We start from the raw sequence: 13,050 nt of genomic DNA on the forward strand, positions 1-13,050 counted from the left end.
CTGGTGGGTTTCTCCCGCTCAAACTGGACTCACTGAACCCAGACTGGGTTCCCCAGCCCAGCGCGGGGCCCAGCCTAGGGGTCTGGTCAATACTGACACCTGCAGAGTGTGACCTGCAGACTCCTCAGGAGCCAGGAGTCCAGGGCAGAGCCCAGGCACCCTGGGAACCGCTGACAGGTGCACAGGAAGGGGGCGCCTCCCACCCAGGCCTGGGGTTCCACGCTCATGGGCATCTATCAGCCAGAGACCCCAAGGGCAGGCCTGAGGCCAAGCTGACCGTGACAGCCACCGTCCTGGGCACCTGCTCTGCTCCACTCAGTTCTCATCACCGCCAGCAGCGAGGGAGCTGCCCCGACCTCCCCGATTCACGATAAGGAAACCGAGGCAGACGGCGGCCAGGAACCCGGGCAGCCCGACTCCAGCATCTGCGTTCTGGAGCGCGGTTCGCCTGTGGCCTCCGACTCTCCAGAACTCTGCCGAGGCCCCGCGGAGACAAACACACCGACACTGCAGCACACACAACTCACGTGCAGCACCCACACAGGCGCACAACGGAAACAAGAGGGTAGGAAGCAGAAATACTCCTACCGCATGAGTACATTCCATCGCTTTCTTTCTTATTCCACTCTGTGTCACTCAGGAGTGTTTTCCAAAGCCAGTCGTGACCCACGGCAGGCAGCCCGCCCGCGGTGGGGACAGCAAGCCTTGCTCGGGTGTTGGGCTGCTCCCTCTCCTAGGCACAGGGAGGCAGAACCTGCCGACTCGCCCCAGCCTATGAGAGCACATGGCTCCCTTCCACCAGGGCCAGCTCCAGCAGAGCCATAGGCACTGTCCCTCATACCCACAGCCACACCCCCAGGGCCTGGCACATGGCAGGTGCCAGATAGGTATTGATAGCCTTGGGATGACTGAGTCACAGAAGACCCTGAAGACAGGCAGAGTGAGATGACATTTGGTTGGGGGAGGCACGCACTCAGTTGGGCTTTCCTTCTAATGTCACCTACTCCAGGAAGTCTTCCCTGACTCCCAGAGCTGGGATGATGGGGGTGGAGGTGGGGGAGAAGGGAACAGGAAGAGGGTAAAAACAGAGGAAGGCCCTAGCTCCTCCAGGCTGCAGGCTCGCTGCTGGGGCCACACAGCAGACAGACCCCCATCCCCTCTTCCTACTTACACTGCTGCATGGCACCAATCCCCTCACAGCACCCCCACCCCAGCCCACCGCAGCCTCACAGCCCTCACCTGGGAGCCATGGCCCTGTGTTGACAGCCACATGGGCTTCAGGGCTGTCACTCTGAATGGCTCAGCTCTGCTCTCGGGATGATTCTTAATGACCAGGTGGGAGGGAGGCAGAGGGGCCAGAGCGGGCCGAGACAGCTCAAGTTAACTTTATGTCATGACTTTGGGGCGGGGGGGAGGAAGAGATGTGCAAAGAAGAAAGGGACTGCCATTGCCCTCACTCCCCACGGCCCAGCTGGGGACCGGGAGCAGCGAGTCTGACCCATGAAGTCTCCTTCCCCTGGCCGAGTGGAGAAAGGCCTGCACGGGCAGGGTGTCTGTGAGTGTGGGGTGTGCCGTCCCTGTGGCGGGCGCAGCGTTTGCCAACTACCCATCCAGGAAGACCTGTTCTCCCCCTCACACTCTGTGTGCTTTTGTGCTTTACTGCTCTGAGCCTCCGTTTGCTGCCCTGTAAAATGGGCACAAACACAGCCCCCTTGGAAGGGCAGTTACGAGGCTGTAAAAAAAAGCAGGGTCTACACACTTTCCTCGCGCCAAGCACTAGGACAATCGATGGTTGCGTTAACACTCAACAGGGCTGTGGGCTCGGCCAAGCATGGACCAACTTAATGATTAAACCCAGTGGGCAGTTTGAATCCAGCCTCTTCTCCAACCAGAACTCCAGGTGAGCCCCAAAGGCGCGCAGAGAAAGGACTGGAATGTGCTGGGGGAGAAGGGGACGAGTCCCTCCTCCCGCCCACCCCTGTCCTGGAAGACTGGCCTCTCCACAACCCTCACCAGTTTACACTTCTTTCTCCCTGACTGAACCTTGATTAAGGCCAAGGGAGTGCCGAGCAAAGGAGCATGTGGCGTTAGAAGTCAGACAGACCTCGGTCTTTTAAGGCCCAGCTTTGCCACTGCCTAACTGTGTGAGTCGGGGCAAGTGTGTTAACCTCGCTGTTTCTCAGTCTTCTCATCTGTGCAATGGAGAAGAACGGCTTCTGACTTTGCAGGACTGGGTCGCATCGGGTAAGACGCTGCAGGAGCTGAGTAATGCAAGGTCCCGTGCTGACCCAGGCACAAATCCTCTGAAAACACGGATGGGCTCTGAGCGGGCTGCCCTGCACTGATGGCCAAGGACCTCCCCTTTCTCTGACATTCCCTTATTGCACAGTGAGGCAGGCCGTGTGTACCATGGGACACCCAGTAAGTGTTATCTAACCTCGGCGTGGGAGGCTACGGCATGTCAGAGGAAGAAGGCAGGACTTTGGAGCTAACTAAGCCCGAATTTCAATCCTGGTGCTGCCAACTGTGTGGGCTGGGACAAGCCAGCTGACCTCTCTGATCAGCCCTTGTTTGCCATCTGTAAAATGGGATGAGCATCCCCACCCTGCAGGATTGTTGGGAGAATTCAACTCATTCATTCGACAAGTGCAGGTGCCTTCAAAGTTCATGGGGAAATGGAATCAAAAGATAAGTTGATTTTGGTACCAAAAAATTGGAAATCCAGGCACTGGATTTCATGGTATGCATTTCCCATGAATTTTCTGGGGACCCCTTGCAGGCACAGAATTCAAAACATTCTGTGGCAGAATAGACCCAACTTTTACTTCCCTGCTTTGTGAACTTCTTGCAGCACCCACATACCCCGCACTAGCCCTGCTCCAGGCGCTGAACAGGCAGCGTGAACAAAACAGAGCGAACTCTACCTGGGGGGGGGGGGGTGCAGGCGATAAATGGCTGACTATACAGACAGTGAGTCACACGGGTGACACAGGCTGGGGAGAACTGTGAAGCAGACAAAGGGGCAGGGGCAAAGGCAGGGCCCACCCGCAGCAGAGACCCGGAGGAAACAAGAGGGGAGCCCTGCGGAGCTCTGGGGGAAGAACGTTCCAGAGAGAGGGCTCAGCAAGCGCAGGAGCCTGCAGGAGAAGCGGGCTGGGCGTGGAAACGAAGCCACACATGCAGGAAGCCTGGCACGGAGTCCAGGTGCTCAGCAAATGCCAGCTCTCTATTTCAAGGCCCACAGAACGAACCCCACGCATGTGTCCTTTTCCTGAGAGCGAAAGCACCAGGATTCTACAGGGCAAAGACTGAGCCAAGTATTCTGAGATGCAGGCAACATTTGTGTTCCACCACCGGCTTCTGAGCCTCTGCCAAGCACCAGGCTCCGAGCTGGGCAACCATGGATACAAGATGATCAAGACGTGGGCTCTGTCCTCAGGGAACCCCAAGGAAAGTCGCGGAGACAGGTGATGACGACAATGCACTGTGGTCAGATGAACAAGCAGCCTGAGAAGGTATCCAGGAGCAAAGGATGGGACTGTGGGGTGGTCAGGGAAGGCTTCCTGGAAGAGCGGACAACTGAGCTAGACTTTGAAAGATGGACTAGACAAGAAAGGCTATTGCAGGTATGGGAGGCATCACCTGCTGAGCACTGGGATATAAAAAAAATGGCACTGTGTGTGTAAGAAACTGATCACAGCTCAGAAAAAATTATATATAGGGCCCCTCGTGTTCTTGGCACCTGCAAGCTGATACAGCTCAGGAGTCCCTAGCTGACCCCTTCCTCAAATCCAGTGCAAGCTACAAGGCACAGACAACAAGTATGAACGTCCCACCCTCCGATGCTGCAGCACAAGGTAACCCACCTTACAATGCCACCTTATACTCCCACCCCAGGGCAGCCCAGGCCACAGAGCCAGCGCCCAGGGGCGTGAGGACCACACAAGTCTCTGGCTGTATTTAGCCCACCTGGCGACCAGCTGCCCTGTCACTCATCCCAAGGCTGACCCACAGGTGGCAGAATGGCTTTTTTTTTTTTTTAACTAGAACAGCATAAACATTTCTTAATGAAGAAACCAAACAAGGGCCCTGTGCTGTGATGCTTGAGCCCGGTGTCTGTGTGGCTAGGAGAAGATCCGCTGCCCACGTGGCCGCCATCCCCGGACCCCTCCTGGCTGGCTGTGGGTGGCAGAGGCTGCCCTCCAGCCAGCAGATCTGGGAGCCAGTCCTCCCTCAGCCACTGGCTGGCTGGTGACTTCGCCTCCCGGAGAACTTGGAAGGTTCAAGTGCACTTGCCCTAAACTTGCCTAGAAGCTTCCGAAGCAGAAAGCTGGCGCCTCTTCCACAGGCCGGCCTTGGGAACCTCGAGGGCTCCCCCAAGCACCACCCACCGCAGTCCCCTCCAGGGGGAGGAAGCATTTATTTATTTATTTATTTTGATAATTGCATGTAAAGCTGACAAGCATCGGCTCTGTGGGAGGTTAGAGCAGAAATGGGGCCATGTGTCCCTCTCCTAAAACCTCATCCTAAATTTGCTGCACCGCTGAATAGCTTCCCCATGGAGCAGAGCCTCTGTACTTTAGACACACACACACACACACACACGAACAGCTCATCTCCCCCCCTCCCCTCCTCCCCACCCCCAAGGATGCTATGCATGCCCAACCCTAATCCAAAATACAAGATGATCAAGACGTGGGCTCTGTCCAAAATACTTCTGAAGACTCGAAGGACGGGACTGGGGGACAGGGGTACACAGACACAGGTACCAATCGTGACTCTCTACCAGCTATGTGACCTTGCACAACTCACTTCCCTCCTTCTGCCCTTCAATCTCTTCCTTTGTAAAACTGGGATAGACACTGGGACAGCCAAGCCATTTTGCGGACTGCACAGAGCCCAGCGGGGACCGGGTCTCTTCCCCGATCGCAGGTGCTTCCCAGGAAAGCCTCCTCTGCCCCCCCACTCCCACCCCATCTCTGGATCCTCGGGAATTCTGGGTTAGTTTTAACTAGGGGGCGATGCGCTCTGCTACAGCGACTCCCAAGGGGCTAAAGGAACCCGCCCCCTCCCCCCCAGTTGAGCGGACACCAGAGGGGGGCGCAGCCGGGGTGCGCGTAGGAACGCGGCTAAGCCCAGGCTGCATGGGCTGCGGGGGCGCTGGCCGGCTGGAAACCGGGGGACCCCTGCGAGCACCCCCGCCCCGCAACCCCCGGCCGCTGCAGTCTTGGAGCAACCGGCGGCTTCTGGCCGTCGGAAGCCCGGCTCCAGTCACCGCCCGGGGTGCCTTGGGCTCACTCCTCAGCTCCGTCTGGCTGGAACAAAGGCGTGGGGGGGGGGGGCGACATCACCCGCACCCCGCCCTTGTGCTGGCTTGGCCCAAGTCGGCAGAAGAGAACGGGGGTCCCCAAGGTAACCAGGACGCGGTGCCGCCCTGTCAGAGCGCAAAGCCAAGCCACGGGACGCGCGCGGAGCCGGGTCCGGGCGGCACCTCAGGCTCCCGCCCCGGGAGCGTCGAGGGCTCCGAGGGGCGTGGGGGTGGCTCTCCCGGAGGAGAGGACAAGCCTGGCGTCCGCCTCCCGGGCAGGGCTTCCCGGCGCATACCTGGCAGGGTCCGGTGCACCGTGTTGCCCATCGCGGCTTCGGGCGCGAATGTCCGCGGCGGCGGCGCGCTCCGGGGCGCGCGGAGGTTAACGCCGGGGCTGGCCGGGGGCCGGAGCCTGGGCCGGGGCCGGGGCTGGGCTCGGGCTCCCGGGCATCTCTGCTGCTCCGGCGAGCCGGCGGGCGGCAGCTGGGGTGGGCGCCGGCAATGAGGCGGCGGCGGCGGCTGCGGCGGCGGCGGCAGGAGGAGGCGGAGCCATCGGCCCGGGCTCGCCGGCTCCGCCCCCGCCTCCAGCCGCCTCCAACCGTGCAGGGGCGGGGCCGCGGCCGCCGCATCTTTTGAAAGTTTGCACCGGGCGGCGGGAGAGGCTCGGCCGAACCTCCCGCCCTCGTCGCTCCCGCGCCCGGGCCGGGAAGGCGCGCTGGGCAGCTGGGTGCCCGCGCGGAGACAGGCCGGTCGGCTGCTGGCCTGGACTCCAAGGAGTCCTACTGCGCGCCCAGCTGTCTCTCAGACGCAGTAGCCAGGCAGGCCACGCCCCAGTCCCCCGGGGGATGCTGGTGGTGGGGTCGGCAACGCGCATGCAGGCGAGAGGTGGCCTGAGAAGGTGCGAGAGCCTGGAGACGGAGCCGCCAGGGTGCGCGGCGTGGGGGTGGCGACCTTTCCACTCCCAGCCTCGTGCCTGCGAAACCTCGGCACTGTCCAGAGATGTGCCCAGGGAACCCCTGGTCATTCATTCACTCAGTCCTTAGCACTTCCTGAGCGCGGCCTCCATGCCAGGCGCTGGGCTGGACCCTGCGGGTACAGACAGGGTCCCCGCTGTCATGGAGACGGCGCTAGAGGCGAGGACAAACGACTCAAGCCAGGAAGAAAATACAAGATCAGAGTGGTAGGGTGATGTTGTGGGGGTCAGGGAAATCTAGGGGGCAGGTAAGCTCCAGCTGATGCCCTACAAGGGCTTGCCTGTGGGAAGAGGCGGGCTGAGAGGGACAGGCATGCTCATTCATTCATTCACCCCAACGGGATCTGCTGAGTGCATCTGTCCAGGCACCCGGGCCTCAGTTGGAGTAAAGACTTGTAGTCCATGCTCGCTGTCCAGGTTCCATTTTACAGAACGAAACATTGAGGCGCTAAGGTGCAATGCTTAGGCGAAGAAGACTCACTCCTTAAGATCTTACAAAATTTGTCATTACGTCCACTTCACAGATTGAGGCACTGAGGCTCAGAGAGTAGAGGAGAGAGGTGCTTAAGCCGGCAAGGGGCAGGCGAGCCTGGGGCTCTCCCAGAGTCTTCTGCCCAGGGGATGTGACTCCTTGCAAGGGCTGTCCTCAAGGTCAGCTCAAAGCCTCCATTTCTGGCAGCCCTTGCCTGCTCTCTGCCACGCCCTGACTTATCTGCCACGTGGCCGAACAGAAGGTGGCCTTGTATTTGAGTTACTGATGTCCGATACTGCAGGTGTTTCTCAGCACCTGAATGTTGAACCCCAAAGCTCCAAGTGGGGAAGGCACGCTCGCCAGACGCACCGCTGATCCCTGTGTGTTAGGGATGCAGATGGGGTGGGCACGGTTATAAAAAGAGCCGAGGGGATTTTACTCAAGCAGAGCAGTGCAGAGCCCTGGGGACTTTGTGATGGCAAAGGTGGGAGGGTGTTGCCACCAGGCCTTTTAGAGGTCTTTTTCAGGGCACCCTTGTAAGTGGTCATGTTGTGCAGGTGCACCCGGGCAACAAATGAAGCCCCCTCCTGCGGTGCAGACGGTACCTGTGGAACAGATAGCGTCGGGAGTGCCTGCCCCGTGGGCTTGAATGGGCTGCATTTTAGCATCTAGACCCCTGGGAGTAAGATGTGTTCTGGCAGAAAGCTGTCTCCCCACCCCACCCCACCCCCACCCCACCACCCCGACACAAGTGTCAAAGCCACACAGAAAAGAGTTTGAATCAAATAGTTTCTTGAGATTTCAATGTAGACAAAAACATTTTCAAATTAGTATTTTATGTAACAATGACTCGAATGATTTATCCAGCTAAAGGGATAAATATTGCAGGTGGAGAGCCAATTATTAAACCTCTAACCCTCCAACATGCAACAACTGCATTGTGTGAGGAGAACAGGCATTGCCCTTGACCCTTAAGTTGGATTGCCTTCTATTCAGGTAACTACGGTAGCTGCTTACCCTCTATGATCCTGCTGCACTTTGTCCTGTCCCTCCCTGGCAGCCTGAAAGCAGGTGTGGTAGCTGTCACCTTTCTGTGCTCTTCACTGCCACACGGGGAGCTCCTGCAGGCTGGAATCTTCTGTGGCTCCCCAGTGCCCAGCACAGGGCTGGCAGACACAGGCGCTCAGTACAGCTTTGATGCAATGACTACAGAGATGCATTGCTCGGATTTGAGAGAAGACAGGAAAGGAAAGAGGGAGAGAGGGGAGAAGAAAGGGAAGGAGGAGGACGAGAACGAGTTTGGATTGATGGTAGCCCTGGAATCTGGAGTGATCATGCTGGCAAGTGCGGGGAGAGTGACGCACACACCACAGAGATGCAGCAAAGACAATGCAGTGTCTAGGACAAAGGAGGGGTGTGCAGCTCCTGTGCATGCTGATTAGAGCATTCTAGAAGTGTCTCTGGTGCTGGGTGCTGCACTTGAGCTAGGAGACAAAGCCACTCCCCCAAGGTGAGGCAGGTGGCCCCGGGGAGTGAGGGAAATCCCTGTCACAGGAGGAATGCAGACAGACCGTGTGACTCCCGGGGCACGGAGGGGATTGTTGCGAGGGGCTCCCTGCCCTGTGTGTCTCTGAAAGGCTGCCTCCCAGTCCAGCCTGCCACTGAGCCGCGACCATGCACTTGAGATCACCAGAGCGAGTGATGGTTCAAAGGCCGTGAATCTCGTTGGCCCTGGAAGAGCTGCAGAAAGCACTCCCCATGTTTACTGCATGTGTGCCAAGTGGATCTCCTGGGATGTGCCCCCGCCCCCAGTTGCTTCCCCTGACTTCCTCTCTCCCATAAACTCCCCCCCCCAAAAAAGCCACTTGCTCAGTGAGGAATGGCTGTGTGCAGATGTTAGGGGGCCCAGGGCCAGGCACTGTGGCTGACAGTTTGATAGGGAAGGGAAGCGGAGGGCAGGATTGCGAGCCCCGAGCACCTGCTGCACCAGAGGCTCCCAACACAGGTGTGCCAGCTGACTTTCTCCATCCCCAGATGCTTGGGTGGTGCTGTACCCAAGGAGATAGGCCCTACCCCCTGCATTTTCCAAGGAAGGCCAACTAGTCACCTGCCACTGAGGCTCTTCAGCTGCAAAGCAGAGTCAGGATTTGAGCCCAGGTGTGTCAGTTTTCAAGCTTCATGCTCTTGACTGTGTCTCTCAAAGTTAGAGAAGACAATTCTGCCCAGGTGCCAGGGCAGGAGGGCACAGGGGTTGGAGAGAAATGGCTATGGGGTCTCAGATCCAGCCCCTAAAGACACTAGAGGGTTCCAAAGGGTCTGGGGGATGGGGCAGGAGGAGGGGGTGATCCCAGGCAGCAGCCTCTCTGCATAACTGCTCTTGGACTTGACCTATACACACATCCAGAACTGTGCGGACTACACCAGCCTCCTTGGCATCAGTCCCTGCCCTTGGGTTGCAGGGGCCCTGGGTGGGGCTGCCTCTCTTGACTGTGCTGTGTTGGTGGAGCCTCCTGGCAGTGGGCAGTGGGAGGGCCTTGGCTGAGCTCCCTAAGCATGGCTCCCTGAAGGCATGCCCCAGCAGGTCCTGCCTCAGGCAACAGTAGTGTCAGGTGCACCTCGTAAAAGGGGTGCACCTTGAACTCAGGGGTGGGTGCCCACTGTGGACAACTCAGTGAGCCAGTCCCTTCCTCTGGGTTTTTTTTTCCCCCAGCTTCCTACCCTCGGTGTAAGAACCCACAGTCCAGGCAAGAGTCCAGCCACATTGCTTGCTTTTAAAATTGCTACAGGAAGACTGCTTTTCTACAGACCCTCCCTGTTAAAACCCTCCAGTTTCTAAACCTGGCGATCTTCACCTGCTAAAGCAAGAGTGCCCATTGCATACGGGACACCTGGCTGTACCCTTGGCACCGTCTGCCCACGTGGTCACTAACACAATTTCCCTTTTTGTAGGAGATGGAACTGAAGCTCAGAGGCAGAAGGGAACTCCAAGTTCGCACAGTGAGGAGGAAGCAGGCTCCGAGTGATGGAGCTGCTGGCTTGAGGTGGCACAGCAGTGAGCAGAGAGCCGGGGGTCTGAACCTCCCTAGCTTCAGAGTCCCTGCACATTGTATGTTGCCTGCAAAGAGCAAATCGCATTTAGACAGCACAGAATTGGGCAGCACACTGTACTGGCAGCCAAGGCAAAGAGGGAAAGAAGACTCACGCCAGTGTGCTCCTTGTCCTGTCTGCTTGCAGGCGTGTGCTGGCTCCTGGAGCCAGTTCCAGAGGGAGTTGATCTCAAGTGTGGCAGCGGGTCTGACCGGACGGGACTCTTTTCTGAGTCTGCCCGAGACACATCAGCAGTGTTCAGATGAACACGTGGCCATCGGACAAAGGCCAAGGGCGGACATTTTCCTGAAATCCAAGGGAGACGGCTCTGCCAGAGGCTGGGGTCACGGGTGCCCCAGACTCCATATTTTCACATCAGAGAAACAGGGCTTAGAGACATGGAATACATACCATGGGCTTGGGCCAGAAGCCTGGAGTGGGAGCTGAGTTGAAAGATCAGTTTATGACCCAATCATTTGCATTCCCTGTACGATTACAGTGATAAATGTGACATTATACTTAACACTTATTAGTGCCAGGTGCATTCCAAACCCTTTAAACATATCGCCCTTGCAGCAGTGCCCATTTTATAGATAGGCAAAGTGAAGCCCAGAGAGCGTAGGTAGCCTGGTCACAGTCACATTGGCAAAGAACAGGGTGACCGAACGTGTTAGGCTCTGATGGACTTAATCCGCAGAACAAGCAGGAAAGGGAGGGAAGGGTTATGGAGCTGCATCTCAGGCCCTTGTGTTGTCCACTCATTTAATCCTCATCTGCTCTTCCAGACCCGGGGCTGCTATCTCCGTTCTACAGTGCACACCTGAGGCTCAGAGAGGAGAAGCAATCTGCCCAAGGCCACACAGCGAGGCATGGCAGGACCAGAACTCAACACACTCTGACCAGAGTCTGTGCTCTCCATGTCCTGGCCCCTCGGAAGTAGCTAAAAGTCTGCAAAGGCTGCAGCCTACACTACCTGGAGCGACTTGAGGGCAGGCTTGTGCTGACTCTGCTAGGAATCCCCGGCCTAGCCATGGGGTAACTGTGGAGCTGTGGAGAACCTACCCCAGGGCCCGTGGGCATTTAAAAAGTCTGTGGGGACTTAAGAAGCCAGTTTAAACCCCAGTTTGGCTAGTTACCAATGGGGTGACCTTGGGCGGGTTATGTGGCTTCTCTGGCCTTGATTTCTGCATCTGTGAAATGGAGCTGGGAAGAGTCCCTGTCCCTAGGGCATTTGGGGGACTGGGGGTGTGAGAAGCAGTGAAGGGCTGTGAGCTGGGATGGGCTTCTCTTCCTCTCTGCGTGTCCCCTAGCCCTTGTCTGCTGGAAACCCTGTCCACGGCAGCAGGGGGCCAGATGGGCCCTGGCAGGCTGGGCCTGTGTCCTGGCTCTGTGTTTCCCGCCTGGGTGATTTCAGCCTTCGAGGCTGTCCCGCCTCCTTTGTAAAAAAAAAATGCAGAGATCACCCGCGAGTCCGGCCAGGTGCGCCAGGTCTGCTGTATTTTGGCCCTGCCACCTTCTGTAACAGGCTGAGCACCTGCATCCACCAGCTCGCCTGAACAGCCGGCTGGCTCTGTGTCCGTGCACTGACTCAACCTCTCTCAGCGTCGATTGCCTCATCTGTAGAATGGGGTTGACAATAATACCTATTTCACAGGTGACGTAAACTCGAACTGAGATGGTTATGAAAAGTTCTTGGCACAGAGTAGGTGCTCAATTAATGGATGAATGAGCTGATGGAAGAATGGATGGATGCGTCCCAAGGGCAGGGCCTGGACTGACCTACAGATTACAGGGAGCAGGTTAAAGGGCCGGGCTCTGGAACCACACTGTCTCTGTGTCCATTGTGTAGCTTTCCTTCCATCTAGCTGTGTGACCCTGTGCATGTGACTCAACTTCCCTCTGCCTCACTCACTCTGAGTGTAAAATGGGCTAATAAGAATGTTAGTCTAGGGCTGGCTTTGTGGTGTAGCGGGTAAAGCCACCGCTTGCAGTGCTGGCATCCCATATGGGCACTGGCTCGAGTCCAGGCTGCTCTACTTTCAATCCAGCTCTCTGCTGTGGCCTGGGAAAGCAGTGGAAGATGGCCAAGTCTTTGGGCCCCTGCACCTGCGTGGGAGACCCAGAAAAAGCTCCTGGCTCCTGGCTTCTGGCTTCGGATTGGCACAGCTCTGGCCATTGTGGCCAACTGGGGAGTGAACCAGCTGATGGAAGACCTCTCTCTCTGCCTCTCCTTCTCTCCGTGTGTAACTCTGAATTTCAAATAAATAAATAAATAAATAAACCTAAAAAAAAGTATTAGTCTAGAGGATTGTTTAATGGATTCAATGAGAGAATACATACCCAGGACTTAGCACCATGCCTGGTCCAGGGTAAGTGCTCAGCAGTAGCAAGCTGAGGTTATTGCTAATGTCATGGGGCCAGCTGCTTGGGGAAGGGGCATATTTCCCCCAGAGGAGGACAGGATGGGGGCGCAGGGGGAGTCCAGAGGGGCCAGTTGCCTCTCTTGTCCCTGAACACTACATCGTCTTCACGTCTTGGGGTAGTCCCTGAGCTGGGTGAGGAGCAGGCCAGGGCTGGTGGGGGCCAGGGCCAGGGTCCAGGTGAGAAGCAGTCACGCCTGGTGGGCTTCGCCCCTGGGATGCCTTTATTTCCTTGAGGTCTTTGGAGCCACTGCAGCTGCCCTGAGCTAGGACCCACCCAGGGCCAGAGCACCCAGGGACCACAAGGGCTGCAGCAGGAGGCCGAGTGCAGGATCCCAGGCTGGGCAGGGTTTGAAGTAGAGCTGAGGCCCTGGGCAGCTGGGACATGGGCATCTGTGAGCCACCTCCTTCGTGGGCCTCAGTTTCTTGCTCAAGCAGGGTCTGTCCACCAGGTTATTGGGAAGAATCCTCAAGGCCAGGGGGTGTTCCTTGTGCTGGCCCACGGCCTGGCACAGAGGGAATCACCATGACTATCCGAGGAAGAGAAAGGCAGGGAGCCCTGTCTTCACTCTGCACTAAGAGACTGTGTTCTTTTTCTAGGCTCCTGTCTTCAAAATTTAGGTTTAAAATTTTCTTTCATTTGATGAGAGAGAGAGAGAGAGAGAGAGAGAGAGAGAGAGAGCCTCCATGTGCTTGGTGGACTTTCCAGATGTTCTCAACAGCTGGGGCCAGGCCAGGCTGAAGTCAGGAGCCTGGTACTTCATCCGGGTCTCCCCTGGTACTTGAGCCA

At 57.5% G+C, this 13,050-nt stretch overlaps 1 protein-coding gene across 1 annotated transcript in view; it reads right to left on the minus strand.

Annotated features, from left to right (window-relative positions):
- The window catches only part of NEURL1B (neuralized E3 ubiquitin protein ligase 1B), a 189,688-nt gene that overhangs the window by 29,309 nt on the left and 147,329 nt on the right, over positions 1-13,050 (minus strand). The window contains exon 5 of the mRNA XM_062189910.1: positions 5,605-6,031. Within this exon, the coding sequence (XP_062045894.1) occupies positions 5,605-6,031 (427 nt within the window). The remainder of the gene's footprint in view (positions 1-5,604; positions 6,032-13,050) is intronic.

Source organism: Lepus europaeus, chromosome 4, assembly GCF_033115175.1.
Source record: "Lepus europaeus isolate LE1 chromosome 4, mLepTim1.pri, whole genome shotgun sequence".
Classification (NCBI taxonomy): domain Eukaryota; kingdom Metazoa; phylum Chordata; class Mammalia; order Lagomorpha; family Leporidae; genus Lepus; species Lepus europaeus.